Source organism: Syngnathus typhle, linkage group LG2 (assembly GCF_033458585.1).
Source record: "Syngnathus typhle isolate RoL2023-S1 ecotype Sweden linkage group LG2, RoL_Styp_1.0, whole genome shotgun sequence".
Lineage (NCBI taxonomy): Eukaryota > Metazoa > Chordata > Actinopteri > Syngnathiformes > Syngnathidae > Syngnathus > Syngnathus typhle.
The window spans coordinates 3,579,041-3,602,400 of NC_083739.1; the positions used below are offsets into that span (position 1 = coordinate 3,579,041).

The 23,360-nt window shown below is 41.7% G+C and overlaps 1 protein-coding gene across 1 annotated transcript; it reads left to right on the forward strand.

The window, feature by feature from the left end:
• The first annotated feature begins 1,670 nt into the window (after window positions 1-1,670).
• LOC133167682 (protein FAM184A-like) lies at window positions 1,671-22,599 on the forward strand. Its single transcript, XM_061298521.1, has 23 exons — window positions 1,671-2,072; window positions 5,053-5,130; window positions 5,283-5,417; window positions 6,304-6,402; window positions 7,264-7,470; window positions 8,125-8,298; window positions 8,361-8,522; window positions 8,703-8,838; window positions 9,644-9,825; window positions 9,888-10,073; window positions 11,735-11,857; window positions 12,390-12,551; window positions 12,739-12,860; window positions 13,042-13,192; window positions 14,623-14,737; window positions 15,468-15,565; window positions 16,515-16,668; window positions 16,749-16,876; window positions 16,959-17,143; window positions 17,529-17,675; window positions 17,748-17,865; window positions 17,953-18,057; window positions 18,978-22,599. The coding sequence occupies exons 1-23, from the start codon at window positions 1,881-1,883 to the stop codon at window positions 19,305-19,307; spliced, it is 3,489 nt and encodes a 1,162-aa protein (XP_061154505.1). The 5' UTR covers window positions 1,671-1,880; the 3' UTR covers window positions 19,308-22,599.
• Window positions 22,600-23,360: the final 761 nt, after the last annotated feature.

A 23,360-nucleotide genomic window follows, 5' to 3' on the forward strand; every position in this document is an offset into this window, starting at 1 on the left:
GTGGCTCACCGCTTGCACCCCAACACTTGTCTGAATCCAAATGTGGATTCTGCAGGGGCATTTGCACTGCATGGGCTTGAGCGGGGTTCTCTTCATTCTGCATGAGGTGCACTCCGACACAGCACGCCTGCCTGATGAAGCCTCATGGGGTTGGAGGGAGGTGTGTGTGTGTGTGTGTGTGTGTGGAGGGGGTGATGGAGTGATAAAGTGGAGGAAACGAAGTGTCCTTCACATGTGCTCAGATGAGGAGTTTGACATTTTTTTTCTACTGTCAGTACAAATCCATAAAGCTTGGGGAAATGGGAGGAAAAAATCCTGGAGGAATATAAAATATGAAAGAATATTGCGGGGGATATGCAAATCCGTAAATGCCGAACTGCAAATATGCAGACTAGTTTTAAGTTGTAGTATCAGCAATCACCGCTAGATGGCGGACACGTCTTGGTTGGGCTTCCACTGGGTCGTGCCCAATGCTGTCACGTGACTCGGCTGAAAACTTTTTTTTTTTTTTTTTGAAAGCTATGCAGGGCAAACAGTATCTTACGAATATTAAAATTTCGCGTGAGTTGATTTTGGTGTAAAATATACAATATGAGTTTTTGCACTTTAATGTTTGCTTCTTCTACAATAGTTTTGGATAGTGGGTATTTCATACGTGCATTGGAAAACATTATCATTATTATTGTGAGATAAATTAAGAGCATGTATGTTGTCCATATTTAAAATAACATTCCTTTTGTGAGAAAATAGGGCCCTCTGCTGGTCGTTAATTTTTAATCGTCCTCTCCCATAAATCAGTCATACACAGAACATGCTTGCTGCGTGAGAATCATCTGCAGCGTTAAATCCTTCATTTAAATGCTGCTTTGTTTATCTTACTAGTTGTTTTTTCTTCTTCTGTGTCACTTTTTGGCGGTGCTGTATTTTCCTTCTGCTGTTTGTCCTCCCTGCCTGAGGGTGGTGCTGCCGTCTGTTTTGTGTTTTCCAGGTGTGGACTGCTGATTGGTGAGGAGAGGTAAAATGGCGGAGCTAGTCTTTTAAATTGTTATTCCTTTGTGCTTACTCTCAACTAACATGCCCTGGCTCAGGTTGCTGCAGGTGTGGGCAGCCATTTTGTTTTTCCTAGGTGTATATTTGTAGAGGCTTCTGTTTTGATTATGTTTGGTTTAACAATGTCCCCCCAATTTTAGTCTTGGAGGGGAGCCTCTTTCACCCCTTTCCAAATGTTAGACCTTATTTATTGTTTAAACTATTTTTTTTACTAACTTGAGGCTTACTTAAAAAAAAAAAAACAGAAGCTGCTTTAAAATTCTTGTTGCATTTCAAGCTTTTAGCCACAAGATGTCAGTGTAAGACAATCGTCAACATCGGCTTAAATGCTCGCCTGTTTATGACGTCAGTAAATTACTAAATGTTTACCGTATAAAGCATTTTAATTTTTAAATTGTATTTGTTACTACATACGATTAGTAAGCAGTTATGTATTATATCCATATTCTTTGTGTCTTAGATGATAAGAGTTGACAAGATTTTCTTCTGTACTTTCCCATAGACATTGAAGGCATCACTGGATGATGGACTTGGACGCCGCCGGCCGGGCTGTCCTGCGTCAACATGTCGGCCGTCATCTGCCTCACATGAACACTTGGCACCGAGAGCCGCATTGGAGAGAAAAAAAAAGGAGCGTGCATGCGCGCCATCGGATAAGCAACATCTGGCGTGCGCCCGCTTCTCCCTGTCTCCAGCAGCTGGTGCGTAGTACGATGGGACGCCCCCCGCTTGGCGTCTTCCGCCTCGCGATGGCAGAATTGCGCGCGTAAAACCAATTTCTCCCTTTTCGGATCGAACATATTGCTTATTTTTATATTCCGGAGAAAAAAATGGCCACTGGAGCAGGTTGGCAACCCGTGTACGCAAACTCGACGAGCGCCTCCACCACCACCACCAGCGGTGGGGGAGCCAAATACGTCCCGTCGTCCACATCCAGCATGTTCTACGACGCGAGTTTAACACTGGAATACACGCAAGACCTCCATTTGAAAATGAGCAAGAAGATTGCGCAGTTGACCAAGGTGAGAGATGTGCATGCGCTCGGTGTAGCGTAGAGTAGTGGAGTGATGCTCCTTTTTTTTTTTTTTTTGCCGTGGGACGTTGCTTGTAAACAAGTCATGGCATCTCATTGAGTGACTGTGGCGCAGTGTGGCAGCTGTTCTGCTCAAGTTAGATGCAGCTAAAAAGGAAAATAGTCTGATGCTTAACTGTCATCATTTCCTTCATTGCCAAATTCACTACCTAACCTGTGCACGTTTTCTACAAAGCAGCCATTGCAACCAGAAAGATGCAGGAGGGGATTACGTAATCTTGGGAAGGGGGGGGGGGGGGTCTTTGTACCTGAGAGCAGTTTAAGTGCCTGTGGTAGTAGATTTGAGGTGGCAGCTTTTACCCCGAGTGAAAACAAAGTCTGCAGTGCGAGCAAGTGCAAATCAGAGGATGCATTTTTTTTTTTTTTTTTTTTACATAACGTGCAGACAAAAGAAGGGCAAATCTTAAAACGCTTTGGTTCTATCACCTGCTCCACAGTCCAAAGCTATTTAGGTCAGTTAATTGTGAATGTGGTAGATGTGACAGCCTCGCTGCCAAGTGCATGGCTGAGGGAAATCTATTTTTTTTTGCCCGGGTTTGTTTTGGTTGTATTTAGAGCGAAATCCCTTTTGTGCAATAATGACCCAGCAAGTAACTAAGACAATGACGAGGATTATTAATGTGTGGTGAAACTACAACTGCTTTTTTTTGGATCCCCACTGTCCTCAAACTGGAGGTTATTTTTTTTCTGCTATGTCGTCATTGTGCAGAGATTAGCCAAGCAGGGCTTTTCTTTATCTTGTTACACACTCTCACAAATAGTCCATTTCTCTTTTTGAAGCGAGTGCTTTGCTTTTTTTTATACAAAGAGCACATTTTTAGTTGACGCACAGATGTGTTTAGTTGAACAAAAGGCTTATTCTCCCTCTCTGCTAAAGCTTTTTTTTTAAAAATTAAATATTCTGATTTTCTTAAACATAAAATGAGAATAAAAGCTGGATCCTCTTCCATGACACACCGAGACTCTTTTTGCAAGAATGTTTTCCACAAGAGGAATGTGGTTATGTTGGAAAAAAAAAATCTCGGAAAATTATGGAAGGAACTTTAGTGAGGTCAGAAGTCAGTCTAGTTCTTGATCACCTTTTTAGTTCATTCCACAAATTTTGATGGGGTTGAGGTCAGGGTTCCTCCACAAAAACCCATCCAAGTGTGCCTCTAATGATTGTCAAAAATGTCTCAACAAGATTGACGCTTAAAGATCATTTTACAGTGACAATTCAAAATGAGCGGTGGTAAATTTCTGGTTAATATCTAAGGCAATGGAAAGTGATTTATTAGAAAGTATTTTATGAAACAGTCCATTCTTTCATTTGAGATCAAAACATGCATGTTGAAACGTTGCCGCATTAAAGCGTGAAAGAAGATTTAACGAGAAGCGTATCGATGAAAACAATCTTTTTGTGCGCACACAAATGTGTGATGCGCCTCCCTTCGGAGAGACGGCGAGGAACGCGAGAAGAAGAAAAGAGATGAAAGCAGCAGGCATCATTACAATAATCATGTATAATTAACTTCCATCAAAGGCTTCCATAAAACTCCAGGCTGAAAATGGATCTTTTTCCTCTGGCCTTATATTTGGAACATGAAGCTTGGACCAAACAACATCCTGATAGCAATCGCGGAATATTTTGCTTTGACCTGCGAACGACAATAGAGAATAAACGTTTGACATTCATCCATTTTTTCCCCCCACTTTGTTTAAATGTTGTTCTTTTTTTTTTTAAAGAATAACAAATAAACCACAACTGTCAGTTGATAAACAGAACATTAGTAGAAAATAGTGTTATGCACTTTTATGCTACATAGAAATTGACCAGATGATTCAATTAATCAATGGAATAATTGATGCTAAAAATATTTGATAGTGGTAGTCCTGAAATGAAAAAATAATGAAATGGATAAATACATAAAAAAATAAATAAATAAGCTTGAAGCTTCATATAAAGTGGTGGAAAAAAAATGTTGATAAGAACTACCGTAAATTCCGGACTATAAGCCGCGACTTTTTTCCAAAATTCTGAACCCTGCGGCTTATAGTCAGGGGCGGCTGATATAAGGATTCTTTTTTCGTGATTTTTGTGATGACTTGATCACTTTTATACACTGCAGTATCTTGAAGAAAAAAAACAATAACAAAAATAGTATTTTGAAACACTACTATGGCTGCTGCTTATTCTGGCTGTGTTGCTTGTGACTATTATGAGCTTTAGTAGGAATGCACGCTAGGTGACCTGCGTCAAAGGGCTCTAAACCCTTCGTCACAGGCAATGTTTAGAAAGACATGTTAAAGTATGTTATTAAAACTTTAAAAAGGCTTTCTGTGAACGGTCTTTCTTTGTAAAAAAAAAAACGCGTGTGCACGTGCGGCTTATAGTCCAGTGCGGCTTATATATGAAAAAAAAAAACTAAAATATTCCCCAATTTTAGCTGGTGCGGCTTATAGTCCGGAATTTACGGTATTTTTTAATTATAACCTGGACTTTTAACTCCTCTTCACACAATTTGGATGAGCCAGCTCCGGCCGAGATTCAGCTGTCTGCGTTGAAAATTCATGGGGAGTGGTGAAGGCCTCAATTGTTTGAATCATTTTTTTATTTATTTGAATTTAAAAGCTCTATATCATTCACCTTCAGCGCTTATAACGGCAGCTTAAGCTGAGGAAGTGTTTTGGTCTTCACTCCAGCTTGCTTGATTGACGTTCTATGGCGGCGAGTACATATTCATAAACGTGTGCAGTATTTCTTCGGATGAGACGCTGGAAAACGAGACTAAGCGAGAGTGTTGTCTCCATTTTGTGTTTGCATTTCTCATCTGTTCATAGTGCAAGTGCATTGTTGCAACTATCGATTTCAAATTGACGCCGCGTGAAAGCCGCACAAGCCATCCTCACTCTGTCATCTTGTCGTCTAGGTTATCTACGCTCTCAACACCAAGAACGACGAGCACGAAGAGGAGATCGATTCGATGAAGGAAGCCCATGAGGATGAGGTAAGGACAAACTATGTCGAAATGATTGCTGTGAAAAATGTCAGAGACGATAAAGCTATTGGTACGGATGGAGAAATCATTTCGGATCCTTCTTCAACCCTTCCAGTTTTATTCTGTTGGAACGATAACTCTTGCATTTTTTCTCTGCTTAGGTGCAACACATCGTGACAGAAACCCGAGACAAGATTATGCAGTACAAAAGCAAGATGGTGGACGAGGCCGACCTGCGGCGGCGGCTGGCCAGTCTGGAAGAATCTGTCGAACTGCATGAACACATGAAGAGACAGGTCACGAGACTTCACTCAGTTATCTTAACGTTGAGGTTTTATATTTAGAATGTACCGTATTGGCCCGAATATAAGACGTCTTAGATTTTGGGTCTAGACATTATACCCATTCACAACGCTAGATGGCGCCAGATATCTTTGAAGCGAATGCTGAACTTAACTTCCCAGGCTAAAGCGAATCCCTGTCACGAAGAATAAAAATAAAAATAGCCGTAGCATGAAGAAGAAAAATAAAAAATAGCAGTAAGAAAAAAAAGAGAAGATAAGAGATAACAGAAAATGGAGACAGTTTTTGCATGATTTGAATGAGGCAAAATAACGTGCTTTTTCTCTCGAATATATTGTTATAATCATTTGTTTCAGATGTATTGTAATTATTTTCTGTATAAAAAATCAATTTGGTGTTCAAAAAGTCTTTTTTCAAACTTGAGTCTTGAAAAAGAGGGGGTCGTCTTATAATCAGGGTCGTCTTATATTCGGGCCAATACGGTAATTATCAATTGCCCCTCAATTCCCCCTGCGTTTGATTATTTTAATTTAACCTAAAAATCAAATATGAAATGAAAGATCATGGAAAATAATGGCAAGCAACTATTTGATCATACTGCCCTTGTTCAATTTGAATTTCATTCATTCACTGCCATTGACGGCTATAGACGTCAAAGATCTCTTTTAACAGAGTTAAGGAATGAAATAAGACCCGTAAAGTGGGAAAAAAATATTGCTTCAGATGAACTGTCGGAATAAATGAATGAATTACTCTCGACCGTCCGCCGTTGTGAGAGCGGGCGCGATTGTTTTTTTTTTGTCGACATGTTCACTGCCGCTGACGCAAATGTTGTGCAACAGAAGGCTAACTCAGCGTGTGATGGTTGTACTTTTTCAGGCTTTGGCAGAGTTTGAAATGTACAGACAAAGAATGGAGGATTCGCAACTCTGCACCGAAGCCCAACACACACAGCGAGTGGTTTCCATGAGCAGAGAGGTTGACACACACACTCACCCACACACACTCAAAAGTGGAATGATGAAATAAATCAAACCGGGCTAAAATAGTTCTGATTAAGAACAACTAATATGAGTTGGCGTTTGGTGCACAAAATTGTTTTAACTTGAAATGTAATTTACTGAACGCTAATTTAGTTTAAAAAAAACAAACACGTAATTCCAACACATGTTTGTTGACACAAAACATTTCTGTAAATAAAAAAAAAATATTATATAGATGACAAAATTGAAGTTAGCATGTCGGCTTGGCTAAGCTGTCACCATTTCAATTTTTCTGATTTGTATTTTGCTGTGGCTTAAAAGTGCGTCCACCTATTCGGGCTTTTTGTATTGTTTTCTTTCTTTGTTGACATCTGTATTGATCTGGCACGATTCCAACGTTTTTTTGTCTACCACTACAGCGTGCGGTTAGCTAGCGAGCTAGCTAACTAGCTTATCATTGCTAAAGCCAACGCAAATCAAAATAAAACAGCAACAAAAAAAATATTTCATACACATCCTCCATATTATCGTTTTTTGGGGGATTATCAAAAAGCAGCAAGCAGTCCCTCGTTTCCTTTTTTGGATCAAGGAGCGGACTTACACCCATGGCATGACATTTTTACATTCCATTTTTATATCTCTTTTTTTTTTTCCAGCCTCATGTTTGTGTGACTTGTCTATGTATCAACTTTCTTGTATCGGGCGGACCAGAGAAGCTGCAAGCATTCGCTTATGTCACGCTATCGCGGTGAAATATTTTGCACGTTTGGAATGAACTACGGTGGGAGTCGGGCTCGCTCGGCGCAGTTCGCACGCCTCCAAATAGAGAATAGAACATTTCCCGTGATCTCACTAGGTGGAGGAGATGCGGCGGGATTTTGAGGAGAAGCTGCGGGCGTTCAGCCAAGCTCAGGCCCAGTTTGAGGCGGATAAGCGGCGAGCGCTGGAGGAGCTGAGGTCCAACCACCGCCAGGAGGTGGAGGAACTCCTAAACAGCCAGCAGAACCAGAGCGCCACCTCCACCGAAGACCAGGAGAAATTGGCTGAGCTCCATAGACAAGAGGTGGGGACAGAAAGGAAGAGAGAAGAGCTCACTAACTTTCCCGTTTGGAGATAGTTTATGCAGCAAGTTACTTAACCGGGTAATTGCTGTGTCGGTGGGTTGATTGATTAATTCAACAAGGATAGGGTTTTGTTGTTGTTGCATGTCATCCCACTCACATTTTACTTTTCCAATCAACTTATATAACAAAAAGATTCCAAATGAAAAGTTGCCATTGTTGTCGAGCTGAAAAATGACTCAAATCAACATCACAGTGTAGTAGACATTGGCGGAGCTAGAGGAGGGGCCGCGGGGGCATTGGCCACCCCTGAAAAATGCTTTGGAGGCCCTAGGGGTGTCTTACGATTTATTTATTTTTTCCCGGGGAATTCTTTTCCACAGTTCCCCCTCGTCGCCTGTAGAGAGCGTACAATAAATATTTATCCGTTTTTTCTAAAGAACTAACGTTTTTGTTTTGTGAGCACCCTGATATATCTTTGACACCCCATGGCCCCCCCAAGGAAAAAAAAAAACCTACCTCTCCCAGTGGTGGTAGACTCCTATTTTGAAATTGCAAAGGCTAAATTATTTTTCTTGGGCTGTAGGCCTTACACACGCACGCACACGCATGCACTTAAAAAAAACAAAACTATTTTTATATGTGTTTACTAACAGGTGGAGTCATTGATGGAAAGGGTGGAAGAGCTAAGCAAGAACAAAGTCCGAGTGGTTGAGGAATACGAGGCCAAACTGGCCAAGGCTCAGGAGTACTACGAGCGCGAGCTGGAGGCCATGACTCGAACGCACCAGCTCACCACCGAAAACCTGCTGGCCTGGAAAAGGACCGAGGTAGAACCCCACCAACCGCCTTCCAACAACATGCGTGCGACCACTGAATGCTCTTGTTTCAGGTTGAGCTTCGGAAGGAGTTCCAGGCGCAGGAGGCGGCGTTGCAGAGATCGCTCTCAAAGCTGAGGAGCGAGCTTCAAAGAGCCCAGGAGGAGGCGCGGGAGAACCGGGACAAGACTAACAGACTGCAAACATCTCTGGTTAATGCTGAGGGAACCATCAAGGTAAAGGATGACTGGAAGAGGAATATTTAAATGCAATGGCGGGGAGTTATAAAAAAAAAACATCCACGTACAAAACAAGACGTTGTCTGCGTTTTGCTTGAGTCGTTATTTTTCCTCACGACTTTTCCTGCGGGCATTTCTGGCTGAAGTGTTCAATGTTTCATCTGCTGTGTGCTGTAGAACCTTCACAAGCAGCTGGAAGAAGCCATCCAGGACGGGGAGATTTGGGTGATGCAGCTGAAAGACACCGAGTACGAATTGGATGGCTGCAGGGAACGAGTGCAGCAGCAGGCAACGGAAATCCTCCACAAAGCTAGTGAGAAGCGCGCACACACACACATACACAGCAAATGCACTTTTCCAATGCTATGTAAACAAGAAGGGCTAAATTTGTTTTTATTTTGCCCATAAGAACAAAACCTTTATGCAAACTAAAGCTGATATTGTTTACTGTAATACAGAAATTAATTTGTGCTTGTCAAGAAAATAATGGGAAAGGGTCGTTGGAAAAAAAGAAGAAAAAAATCATGCAATACATCACGATTTTAATATTGTAGAAAAAATGAATTCTTATTTTTTTAATATGGGCTGGGGTTCGTATCGCTCCTTCCAGTGCTTGTATTTAATGAAAGGCGGAGTGTTGAGATCTTGTTCTTTTGTTGTTTGACTCTGTGGTTTGGGAGATGATCTTGCAATGGCTTACATCATCAACAATGAAAATTAATCTGGCCAAGCTTTAGCAGGTCTTCACAGATCATTTTAAGCTTTAGCCTTTCCAAAGGTTCTCGTCGGTCCATAAAATGAGGTCCTAAAATTGTTTCTCACGACATCAATCAATTCTGCCGGTGATTCTTTCTGTAGGTTTTTGATGCTTGTAAAAACAAGATGGCGGCAAAACCCTACTTTTGTATTAGACAATTGGCTAAATGAAGCTCGACCACTCACTTTGACGTAGTTACAAAGCAGTAACATATCATTTTATGTTTGAAATGCCAAAATAGCAATTTAGTGATTTTGCAGTGGTACCTAATTTTCCGATTTTTTTTATTTTGAACCCGCCAGTCTTCTGAAATGTCAACACAGTAGTAGCCGTGGATTTTGCTTGGCTTGATGTTTCCCAGGTCAGATCGGATCCCTCCAGGCCACCCAGATGGCCCACGAGGCATCCATCAGGAACCTGGACCAAGAGCAGAGTCGGCTAAAGGAGAAGATCGGCAGGCTGGAGCAGGAGAGGGAAGCCCTGCTTAACCAGAACCAATTGGCCAGCGAGCAGCACAAACAGCAAGTGCTCAAACTGGAGCAGGTACGTTTGCACGTCTCAAAAATTGTCCTCGCGACAGCTCAACAGCTCGCTCTTCTTCTCAGTCTCTACGTGAGGAACACCAGGGCTACGAGAAGGAACTCTCCAGACTGAGAGCTCACTACGAGGAGGAGACTCGTCGCTACAAGGAGGCTCAGGTCAGGGCCTTGGAGGAGATGGAGGAGAAACACCGAGTCATGCGGGAGGAGGCGCAACAGGAGAAAGAGGAAGAGAAGAAACTTCTCACGAAGGTCTGATGCCGTTTGTTCTTTTCGAAAAAATACAATATAGGTGATATTCCAAGGTGACTCGCCGCTTGCTCATGATCTCATCGCTGGCTGATGAAATCTGGCATGTACGCCGTAATTAAAACATGCGGCGGCGAGCTTTTCTATCTCTCTCAGCTGCGCAGGAGCATCAGCAATTAATGTTTGCCCTTCAGCAAATGCTTGTTTGAGATAAATGTATGGCTAAGAAATACACGCCCCCCCCCCCCCATCTCTTGTGACTGCACAATTTTAATTAGGCCAAAGAACATCGCTCACCGTTTCGCGGGTTGTGTAACTTGCTGGCGTGTTTTTTTTTGTTTTTTTTTTGCTCGGCTGGGCTGTGACGCTGTCACGCTTGGACCTGCAGGAAATCAGCCCACCTTCACGACAGCAATGCGGTTGAATTTTATCTTTTGAGTAACACGCGGCCTTCGTCTCGCGACGCGCTCCCTTCAAAGGCTGATTGGAGCTGACTGCTAATTGACGGATTTTCACTGACATCAAATCCTGCCTCTGAGCATTGTGCAAGCGTGTGGGCGTCAGATTTTCTGAAAGGATCAGAGAGAGCGAGGGCGGGGGATGAATGGATACAATGGAGGTGAAAAATAATTCATACCGGCTGTGCCTCGATGGATGCCTGTTAAATTTAAGTGACCGGAGATGGAGCCGACGCAGAAGTGGTCATTTTGAAAGCGCGGGTTCAATCGGCCGAAAATTTTTAATCCCCTGCGAGGGAGATATTAAAAAGTTTCCAAAGCAATCCCGTTAATTTCTCATGCTCTATTAATTCCAAATCCAGTTGGACGAGACTGCAGCAGAATTTCTTCAATCCGCCTGCAGGTGGCAGGCAGTTTTATTGGCCGTGGTGAATCATTGACTGGTCCTTGAGGAGAAGCGCTTCTGTGCTCTGAATGTTGATGAGGCGCTCTCTGTCGGATTAGGCTAACACCACCCGTCATGCAGATTGTCAAAGCTTTCATCCTCCTAAAAGGAGGAAGGAGAAAGGATTTGTGATCGGCTGCCTGAAATAATTAATTGAAGGTATTTTGTGAGCCGATATGGAACTTGCTCGGACATCATCAAGGAGGCTCGTGGCATCTGAGCTGCTCCAAAAAGAAAATGGACCCCGCATTAAATGAAGAATATACAGAGTACATATATAATTAATTATATAGTTAATTGAAGCTAAATTACACTGGTCAACGGCAAATTTGATCTGAAAAATCTTTTTGACACTGATTTTAAGACATGTCAGTCAGCTTTTTGAGATTTTCATTTTTTTATTTTTAAATTTGGCCTGTAAAAGCATATTTAAAATAATTAATATAATAATACAAATAATTTTGATCTAATATTTTACAAACATGAATATATATATATTATATAATAATATAATATAATTATAATATATTATATAATATTATAAAATTATAATTATTATATTATAATTATAATAATATAATAATATATATAATTATAATAATATATTATATTTTATAAATATATATTATAATTTAATAAAACTTCCAATCCTCCCCTCATTCCTTGTGCCCAGAATCCCCCCCCCCCCTTTTTCTTTTTTTGGAGCTGCTCCTTTGGAGTGTAAACACTTGCTCTCTTCTACCGCCCAATCTTCTCCTCAGAAAATGAGTCAGGAGTTTGAGATAAAACGCTTGTCTCTGGAGGAGCAGCGAGACCGGGTGCAGCAGCAGCTGGACAACTTGAAAGAGGAGCTCTCTGCCAAGCTCAACATGGCCAATCAAGAAGTAAGAATCTGAAAACTTTCTTAACTGCACATTTTGGGAGTGATTTGTTGGTTGGGTTCCTCCTGGGTTGATTCAACAAGGACATAATCGGAGATGGGTTCAAAGAAAAGTTGTCAGTTTTGAATAACTTGACACAATGGAAAAAAAAGTTGTGATCCTCTTTTCATAATTTTTCTCGGCCTTACACAGAGAAGAAAAAGAAATCGTGGAAACAAAATACAACTGAAAAAATACACTTTGTATTTTTTTTCAGAAGATTGCCGTATAAATCCCCAAGACCTCAGTCAGTCACTCAAGATCTCGACAAAGTAACGAAAAAAATAAAATTGAAAACCCATTTTATTCATGAAATACAATAAAAAAAAAAAAAAAAAAACTGTAATTATATCTTATGATTTAGCTTTTTTTTTTAACCTTATCGTCTGCAGATATTGAAAAAACTTTTTGGGACCAAAATAAGGAGTAAAAAGTACAGATATTTGAGGATAACATTAAAAGTAGATCAATAAAAACATCATTTGTACCTTTGCAGGTGTCCCACCTTCAGGAGCTGGTGAGGGAGCGGGACCAAAATGTGAACTCAGCACAGAACCAGATCACCTGCTTGAAGGAGACTCAGGAGAAGCTCAAGATCGAATTGGATGCCACCCGAGCCCGCGTCCGAGAGACCAGCAACCTGCTAACCGACCTGCAGGTGAGCGAGATGGAACTCAGAAGCCCGGCAATCTGACATTTTTGAAAGCAGGAAATGAAAATCCTTTGTGAGCTAATAATGATGGAGGACCTAAATGAATCTACAAATGGCGGATAGGAATTCTGCACACTTTAGAATGACAATACGGCGCCATAACCGAAAAGGCTCATTTGCATAATGCTCGTAGGAGGAGATTGAAACCCAGAAGCAGCAGCATGAAGCGCGAGTGATGTCAATCCGAACCGAGGAGAAGCAGAAGATGGACAAGATGGCGGACAACTTGGAGCAAAAATGGAGAGAAGCGCTTCGGTAAAATCTTCACTGACATAAATGGCCGGATTAAAAATATTTTGACAAGAAATTCCATATTCCTGCCAAATTTTGGGCCCATTTAAATGAAACCGAATAACATTCTGTGAGCCGCGGCACAGGCGTCGGGAATCCCTGCAACCTTCTAACCTATTAAAAAATCATGCGCTTTGCTCTTTAGTGAAGAAGTGCGGCTGCTGAGGGAGGAGCTGAACGAGGAATACGACGCCGACAAGCAGGCGGCGCTGACTCAGCTCTCCCAGCAGAAGGAGCTGGAAATGATGGCCGCCAGGGAGGGCTGGCAGCGGAAGGTGGAGGACCTGCTCGAACAGGTACAAAACAAAATGTCGCGGCTAGTTAGCATCAATGTTAGCCGATATGGATCCTCGTGGCCAGGCTGCAAGCCAGGTCACAATAAATGAAGCTCCTCTGCCAAAAGGCCTGGGAGCTTGTGAAATGATTCATTTAAAAAAAAAAAAAGACTCCAACATTAAATATCAAGGTAAACAGTAAAACCTCCCTTGCTATTTATATTTATTAATGTTCTTTGGCATCAGCAAGAGAGAAAACAGCATAATCCCCTGCCCCAAGCGGCACCATATGCAGCATTTTAGCTGTAATCACAAGAAAAGAGCCTCATTTGTGATTATGTTCCGGAAGGAGAGCGCTTGAGCCGCTCTGAATGTCGAGCGTCACGCCTCCCGGCTAAGTCACAGCTCTGCTGAGTCACAAACCCAAGCGCCAAGAGAGACCCGTCCTGATCTGGCCTCAGATGCTAACACTTTGCGATGAGGTGGAGGCGCCGACTACTGATGGCAGATTGGGAAATCACAACGCGACATTCGATCAATCCATTTATTTCTGTCAAAAAATACATCAATATATATTTTTACCAAATTTTGTTTGCACAGTAGATCTCTCACATCACCCTGATTATGAATTTCCGGCATAGAGGAATTCTAAACGTGACAATTCTGATGTCTGTCTGCAGAGCTGCTTAGTAAGTCGCTGACCTACTTGGCCCTACTGCAGTAAAAATATATATAAATCCTATGTTCACTTGGAACCTCATCAAAATTTAATATAACTCCGACTCGCAGAAGTATGAGTGTATCAATGAACACACACAGGCAAGACATTCCCCCATCTGTGGTTATCGCCACTGTCCAGCAAATCCCATCCAGTCCTGCTCCTCACCCTCGTCTTGTTAAAGCCATCTAACGCTACAGCTTCCCATTTCTGTCGCGCTGCATTAAATTCTGCAGAGGACTTAACTGCCGGAGGAATGGGGGCGAGTCGTGCCCTTCACTGGCCCTTAAGAGAGTACCGTATTTTCCGCACTATAAGGCGCACCTAAAAACCTAAAATTTCCTCAAAAGCCGACAGTGCGCTTTATAATCAGGGGCGCCTTATATATGAACCAATATTGAGCCACTACAGCAGTTGTGTCCAAAGTCCGGCCCGCGGGCCAAATGTATATATCTTATATATGGACAAAGTTTTAAAATGGGCTATTCATTGAAGGTGCGCCTTATAATCCGGTGCGATTTATTTATGGACAAAGTTTTAAAATGGGCCATTCATTGAAGGTGCGCCTTATAATCCGGTGCGCCTTATAGTGCGGAAAATACGGTAGCTCCTCAAAAACAACACACTATGAATAATATGAAGAAAAAAAACAACACATCAATATTTCTCCAATAATAAACATTGCCCCACACTCGCACATTTTGTAATCCTGGTGCGTTGTCCTCGCCGGCAGATCTCTCTGTTGAAGCAGTCCCTGGAGTTGCAGCTGTCTCAGTCACAGGCTGCCCTTCAGCAGCTGCAATCTCAGTTCAGCCAGGAGAGGGAGCTACTCGACCAGCAACTCAAAGGTAACGCCTGAATGCGGTCTGCTGATCGAGTTGGAACGGACATTTTGACGTTCATTCTGGATGTCAAATAACCCTGAAAAAAAGGGGAGTGTTTTTTTGCCATTGGGTTCGAAAGTTATGATCGCGATGTCCTCCATTAATGAGTCAGTGTGGAGCGGTACCACGTGTCACCAGCAGAGGGCGCGCTCTTGGATGATTGACGTTTAAGGGTTAGGAATGTAGGTCAAGTCTTGTGGTAGAACTATCCGCAAGTACATCCAGCGTCCACATAGGAAACTATTAGATTTCACTTGTAATACAGTGATCCCTCGCTACTTCGCGTTTTGTTTATCGCGGCTTCACTACATGGCGGATTTTTTTTCCAAATTAAAAAAAACATTTAAAAGTCAAAATAAAACTTCTAAATTGAGGAAACATGTGTCTAACCTTTAGGACAATGTAGTATTGCTCCAAATGTTTGTTTACATTCCTTTAGAAGTCAGTTTTCGCGTGTTAGCACGATCGCGAATCAGCATCTTTCCGCTAACTCGTTAGCCTGCCCAGTACTTCTTGTTGGTGACCGTACTTTGCGGATTTCACTTATCGTGGGTGGTTTTTGAAACCAATCATCCGCGATAAACGAGGGATTACTGTATACCGATAAAATGACATGTAATATTATTCATATATTAGTATATAAGTGTAGTGAATGAACACGTGGTTGTTTACCACCATTTTGTTTGTTTCACAGAGATGCAAAGAGAGCATCAGAGAAGGGAACATCGACTACAAGAGGCTCACTGCTGTGCACTGAGCACAATGGAGGAGGCTCGGCAGCACCAGATTCGAGTATAGTACACGCACACACACTATAAGAATTAGTTTTAACCCAACTGAAACATGCAAATACCGAAGCACAACATTATCCAAAGTCATTCCTTCTAGAAAGGAAATTATAGTGTCGAGCACTCGCTATGCCAAAGCTGAGTTGATCAATTGGATCTACGAGAATCAATTTCTTCGTGGGAAGCCAGAGAATAAATTCCGAGCCTGTGAGGCTGAGGGAATTGGCAATTCTGCAGCGATTGGACAGACTAAGTCAAGTGTTTTACTTCTTTAATTTTCCTCATTTCCTTGCTAAATGGATCTCCAAAATTGAAGGAGCCCGATGGCTGATTGTTGGGCTCACGCGTAATGCGCTAGGATAATACATTTCCGGCAGCAACTTTTTAATGTACTATGAATACTTAATGAGATATTGACTGCCCCGCTGAACAAAATGATTTGAGGGCACCCCTCTTCTTTGTTGTAATGTTTTTTCACTTCCTGAGGGCTGAGATTTATGGCTGTTATAAAAAATGGACATAGTTGTGTTTGTTACTTTGATTAAATTTTCTTACCTGTGTGTACTGCCATTATTTTCCACTTTGCTGCCGTAAAAGGAATTTCTGTATTGTCAGACTGATGAAGGCTATTCTATTCTATTTTTTTTTATTTGATCTTTTTTGTATTTTCTTTTATGTATTTTTTCTTTTATATTTTCTTTATTTTAGCTTTTTTGTATTTTATTTTATGTATTTTTCCTTTTTCTTTTATATTTTCTTTTTTATTTTATTTTTATTTCATTATAAATATATGCTTTTTTTTTAAATTTGATTTAATTTTAATTTTATTTTTATCCTATTCTAGATTCTAGAAGGTTTGTAATGTCATAGGAACATTTTTTTTTCTTCTCCCCGTTTCTTTTCACCTTCACTCTTTATACCTTCTTTCTCCTCTCGCTCCGTGCTGCCGCTAGGCCCTGGAGGAACGTCTGAAGCAAGAGCAAAGAGAAGAGGTTCATGCTCTGAAGGAGGCCCATAGGAGGACCTTGGACATCCTCAGACAACAGTCAGAGCAGGAGTTGCAGACGCTGCGATTTGAACTAGAAGATGAGGGCAAAGCTAAGCTGGGTAAATGACGACATGCAAACATTATCCTTGTTATTGTTTTCAAAGGTTATTTTCTTGATGACCACTTTCTTCGTTGGCAGCGTCACTCCGCGCTGAGCTCAACCACCTCCACGCCACGGCCATCGAGCATTTAAAGCAGATCCACTTGAAAGAAAATTCAAATGCCAAACGGGAGCTGGAGAAGGCCATGGAGAAGAGCCGCCAACAGGTCACTTGTTGTTAATTGTCATCTTGAGGACGTTTGCAGAAAGTTAACCGGACTTTTCCCGTCCGCCTTCTGTGTGGTACAGGAGCAAGAACTGCTGGTTCGCGTGTCCGACTTGCAGGCGGAGGTGTGCTCCCGTAACAGCCGCATCACAGATCTGGACCACGAGATCCACTCTTTGAACGAGACCATTGACACCTTGACTCGAGAACTCGAATTGAAAGGCAAAGAGGTGCTACGGGTCCGCAGCGAAGCTAATCATCACATACGGTACTGCGCGCTAACTTTTCCGGAAGCCTTTGCAGGACAAAATCTGGTAGAAATGATTTAATTATATTCTATTAAATTTTCAATTCATCATTGAAATACTTTTTAAATAATAGTGTTTTTTTGGGGGGCGGCGTCTGAGTGCTGGAACGGATTAATGGAATTTCTATTCATTTGAATGGGGAAACTTGATTTGGGATGTGTGTTTGGAATTGTCAGCATAGTCAGTGAACAACTTGAATTTGTATCTCAATCCACCGTTCTATTTGCCTTATAATGTGTTTTCTGTTTATCAATACTTGTACACAGAGTTGATTGATTGATTGATTGATTATTTTTTTTGATTGATTTTTCAATGGCATTCAAATGTGTGTGTTTGGTTTGTCAGGGCTCATGAGCAAGACTTTGCCAAGAGGCAAGAGCGAGAGCTGGGAGAGCTCAGTGTGGTCCATCACAGAGAGACTCATATCATGTTGGCAGACTTCAACAAGGCTCAGGAAGTTCTCAAAGACAAGATCACTGCTTTGCAAATAATGTAAGAACCAGAAAGGAACGTATCTCTGAATTGACCCCCCTTCCTCAATGCTTCTAATGTGTCCTTATCCAGTCTGGAGGGAACAGAAGAGAAATTGAGGAACCGAGAGAGCAGACCCGAAGATCTGCATCTTATCGCAGAGCTCCGTGAGATGGTCACCGAGAGAGAAGCCTTGGTGAAAAAACTGGTGGTGAGTCAATTGAATTTGCCCTCCATGTTTTTGTCCGACAGACACTTTGCGCTAATGTGTTGTTGTTGTTGTTTTTTTTTTTAACAGGATGACAAAAAGTTTTACCAATTGGAGCTGGTCAACAGAGAGACAGGCTTCAGCAAAGTCTTCAACTCCAGTGCCAACGTTGGGGTCATCAACCCTCTTATCAAGGTCAGTGGCCGTGTCAGACATGGTCAGTCTGTGCCAGACGCACTAGTTTAGAGGCTTTGTGTGTTCTGCTGTGTATCTGCATGTTTGCACATCATGCATGTCATACAAATCATACACAACTAAATATTTTGTTATTGTAAATGTCGTTGGACAGGGCGGTTATATTTGGCTCTGCAATAATTGGTCAGGGTTCCGATAGCATCCTGCTGTTTGCGTACTCTGTAAAAATCTTTAACTATATATGACCAGTTATGATCCTAAAATAAATGAATATCATTTCAATCTCATCTTACAACATTCCATTTTAAAATTAATCTCACAGGTTCTGGAAAAATGGTCCAGAAAAAACACAAAGCTTGTCTCTCATCACTTTGACATTCATTTCCCTGACACTGGTTCCCATTTAGACGTGACTTTGGCGACACCTTGTGGCCTCTTGGGGAATATGTCGGCGTTTCAATGAGATTCAGTCTAAAAACATTCCAAATGCATGTGCTGCCACATCTTTTGAACACCAGTTTTAAATGTAGTATTAAAAAAAAAACTAAAATAAAAATTCAATTGAGAAATTCAATTGAAAAAAAATCATTTTAAAGTTTATATTTAAATTCTAACGATCTCAATATTTGAAAACAAATCGTTATTTAAATGTTGTGAGATTGGAATCATTTTACAACCGTGGGTCTCGGGGAAGTTAAATAAGAAAATATCCAAATATTTGAGCTTTCACATTAAATACAACTGAACTGACCCTAGGCAGTGATTCTTTTGATATACCACTAGGGGGAGTTTACCATTTGCACTTTATAGGCAGTGTCGAGAAAAGTCGCATGCTCTCGTGGAAAGGCACCTCCATACAAAATTGCTTTCTTGTAGTTTCCCCCCCCCACCCCGACACGCCTCTCTATGTTTGTGTGTAGTCGAAACCAGGCAGCCAATCAGATCAACGCTTGGCCAGCTTCCCGAGCCAGTCGGCTCTCCGATTCGTCAGCCCTCCCGCCGTGAGTCGTGCGAGCGAGGAAGCGGAGGGTCGGGAAGTGGAGGAGGTAGGACCGGGCCCATTTGCGCCTCCCCACTCCCCCCTCCAACGCTCCCTCCCCCGGCTTAAGAAAGCTCCGCCGCTCCTCCGTCCTCTCCCTCACATCCCTCAGCATCCGCCACCTTTTCCTCCTCATCCCCCGCCAAGTCACGCCCTTGCCCATCCTCCTCATCCTCAGGAGCCGCAGCATCAGGCAAGTTGCAGGAGGTGAGAACTCGTGTGACTTGCTGCCTCGGCTGCCTTGAGGTGACGCGGGCGGCCATTTGCCTGCCGCCATCTCCCGTTTTAGTTGTCCTTCCAACCATCCTCACCCCCTAACCCTTAAAAAGAGGCCCCGTCACCAATTTTGTATGCGGACAGCCAGATCACCTTCATTGAGAGGATCTCGAGTTGAAATGTGCCTGAGATAAGGAATCACGACTAGCAGCCATTATACTTTATAATTCCATCTCTCCGCCAGATTACAGCCTCTGAGACATGCTTTTACTCGCTTCGAAAAGGAACCCAAATTCACAAATCACTCCCAGTGGGAATTCAAATTGAAAGTAAATGTGAGAGTCAAGATAACGGCTGTGAAATGTTTTTTTTTTTTTTCTTCTTCTCTCAGAGTGGACCTATGAGCATCCATTATGGAAACTGTGAAGGACAGACAAAAATAATCAGGAGAAAAATCCTCTAGATACAAACATTAACAGCATCGAGCAAATTGAATCCGCTGAACTTAGACTATTTCGCGCTAGTAGGTTATCCAGTTGTTCTCATAAGTTTACACCCCCCCTGGCAAAAAGTTATTTGGAGTTTTAATGTGTTACAACTTCCGCCCGGGTTTGTCAATTTATGAGCACAACTACTTGTGTTGAGTCTCTTTCTAAATGTTCTTTGGTGCTATGTTTTCATGGCATGTTGGTAAATCTGGAGGACATTGTGTGTGTGCGTGTGTGTTTGTGTGTGCGCGTGCGTGTGTGTTTAGGTAAATGAATGCAAATGTGAAGCGCACGTAGCAACTCGGTGCACGCTCGGCATGTGTGTTCCGACGATGCTAGCGACGTGCGCATGTTTGTTTGGGACTATTTTAGCCACGGGAAAATGAAGCTTCGAATTTGCTTCATGAAGCAGTTGTTGTATTTTTTTGTGACTCCTCTCGATGGCGCTCTCCGTTCAACGTTAAGCTGAACACGCATTGCGCACTTTCCATTTCTTGAAACCAACAGTGCCATCTAGAGGAGTCCGAAACAATTTGAAGCTTCATTTTCCCTATCTATCGGAACGACACGGCCTCACCCCTCCCTCCCAGTCTTTTTAACGGATGTTTTTATTCCCTCCCGTAGCCTTCATGAGGCAAACGCAGCGGCGTCAGACCACAAAGCAATGGAGACAGGCAAAGATTACGCTGCAAAAAAAGCCGAGCTGTACGCTCACTACTTCTCTTTCTGATGTCCAAATGCAATTCCGTAAAACGGACACCATTCAATTCGATTTTGCCAGAGTAGCGGAATTGTTTCGTAACGCCCGTCTTTGTCACGGATGGGCCGGACGGGAATTTTTTCCTCTTCATTCTGTTATTACCGACTGATTAAGATAATCCGTTGGACATGGGGAGTTGACAAGCGGGAATCTTTTAAATGCTGCTTTTGTCCTCTTGACAAATTTCTCACTGTGAGGCACCTCAGCAGTCCGGGGGAAGGGGAATCAATGGACACCTTTTTTTGTTTCTTAGAATTCTAATATTTGTAAGATAACACCAAAACTGGTTTTCTATGGTCTCTCATAAGGCCAGAGACATCTGAAGATTTTTTTTCGGCCATAATGTGGGATGTTGACCCTTTACCAAGCCTTCCACGTTTTAATCGATCAGGTTCCACAGAGGGGCACGTTGAACTTGCTTGCTATGTGTCTCTGTCTGCAGTCATGACGGTGAAGCATGCCAAAACGTCTAATGCTGCTGTTGCGCACACAAAATGTCTTTCTTGGGTGTCAAAAAAAAAAAATTGACTTGAGACCCCTCCCTCCCCCACCTTCAAGTGTGAACATCCACAATGTCCATACTGTCCCCTGCACAGTTTCCAACTGCATGATCATTATCTGTCCGGACGAATCGTTTTATCGTTAAAACGGGTAGAAAAGCGACTCACCGAGAGAAAGACGATGCTTAAAATTAAAATTGACTCCAAAGATTAACTGAGTGACCTAATTATTTTAGTGAACTTCCCTGATTGGCCCATTGGGCAAGGCCTCTCCCAATATCACCAGATCAGATCCCATTTTGTCAAATTTGTTTGACCTGCCTCAGCAACTATCACCTCATCTTCTGTTTTCTTTCACACTCAAACATTGAAACTGAACTTGAAACTTGAATCTGTCTTAAGTTTTATTCGGTATGTGGTTTGGTCATTTGCACCTTGAGGGACAGAAATGGACATTTGCTGTAGCCCAATTTCTTCCATCTGGCACTTTTTGGGTGTTTCCGTATTCTGTAGCAAACAAGGGTGAGAAGAGTCTGGAAAAAAGAAAAAGGATCTCAGAATGTATCTGTCCGAATCCCAAGCGTGTGATCCAATTTATTCTTGTATGAAGGTCCAACGGAGAACGGAACAATGAAAACAAAAGATTGTATTGTTTCATACACCCCTATGCTGAACCACAGTTGGTTCGTTCCACTTTGCGCACTGTGACGACAACACTGAGCTGTGATGATATTTTAAGATTTGGTTCTTGTCTTTTTACTTCTTTGCATCGAATTGCACTTTTTTTTTTACTTCATTTTCCATTTGGATGGGCGGTTAATTGTTGGTTTTCGAAGCCTTTGTTTAGACCAAGAAGCAATTTTTTTTTAACATATGTAATTCTCTGTTGTGCTTGAATAGTTAGTTTCACGAGTTCACAAACGTCACAAACTTTGAGTACTCTGGCTTAAAAAAAAAAAAGTTAAGACCAAGTTTCACTCTTATACCTCAAATTTTGTATTTTCTCCATTTTATTTTGTTCTGACATCCATCGTCTTCCATCTGAAGGGACTGTAATTATTATCAAACATTTCTTTCACCAAATATCGCAACGAGCAAAAACTGTAAAAAAACAAAAAACGTCTTTTAGTTTCCATTTTAATAACAATATACAAAATATTTACCTGCATCTGATGCTGAGTCCCGTGAAAGTCTTCTCTCAAAACGTAACGATCGAACACTGCCACCTGTTGGTCGACTGTGAAACATAAACTGCAACTCCAACTACCTAATTGGAGTCTTTTATTTATGTGGTGTTATATAAAATGCAGTCCGAGGTTTGCTTCCATTCACTTTGTCAAAATGCAAACAAGCGATTATCGTCACTGTCTCGATCCAACCTGACGCATCTGCTCAACGTTTGCATTTTGAGTTGAATAGTGGATCATCCTTGTGACTTATATCCTTTTGTTTGTCTTGACGTAAATGTACAATTATAACAATGTTTATATTTATATCATTTCTGTTGTATGTTATCAAACAGTAAAATTATGATTGTGACTTTTGGCTTTGGTGTCTTGATTTGCGTGCGGGAAAAAAAAATTAAAATCCCAAACACAATTGTACTAATGCGGTTTATTTGGTAGGCTAGAAGCTAACAGTCAGAACATCCAGCCATGTACGTTTCTAGCCCGCTAAATTATATTGGTACTTGAAAATTACTAGCCCAAAATACCTTCAGGCAAAGTCACACTGTAATGACGACACACTTTAAGTGTAGTTTGATTTATAAGGCGGAAACACGGTCGGGGGATTGCGCAATTTATTTATTTTATTATTTTTTTAAAAATGTCAAAAGGGTAGTAAGTTGATCAACTGCTCAAAATAAGCTTCCAGTTCCTACCGAACCATTTTGGTGAACCATTTATAACGAGACAGGCTTATCCATATACCGTAATTTTCGGACTATAGTCACGTTTTTTTTCATAGTTTGGGTGGGGGGGGCGACTTATACTCAGGAGCGACTTATATACATATATATATGGGGGGTTTTTTTTCACTTTTTTGGGCATTTTATGGCTGGTGCGACTTATACTCCGGTGCGACTTATAGTCCGAAAATTACGGTATATCAAATTTTCACTCGTTTTCAAAAAGACCCTCTCAACACTTTGTAATCGTTAAATAAGAATAACAGGCAATATGGGGGACAGCCGAATTTGCAGAATTCATTGCTCTCTGCAATTTGTCTGCCGACACTTTTCACTAAAGCGCCGCTCGCCACTTCTGATTGACTTCACTAGAAGTGATGAGAAAATGAAG

Bases quoted from the DNA above. Each gene is read 5' to 3' on its own strand.
- LOC133167682 (XM_061298521.1), top strand. From the start codon at position 1,881: ATGGCCACTGGAGCAGGTTGGCAACCCGTGTACGCAAACTCGACGAGC. The intron at 15,566-16,514 runs GTATAGTACACG...TGCTGCCGCTAG, and splicing joins CTCGGCAGCACCAGATTCGA to GCCCTGGAGGAACGTCTGAA. The intron at 17,866-17,952 runs GTGAGTCAATTG...TTTTTTTAACAG, and splicing joins CCTTGGTGAAAAAACTGGTG to GATGACAAAAAGTTTTACCA.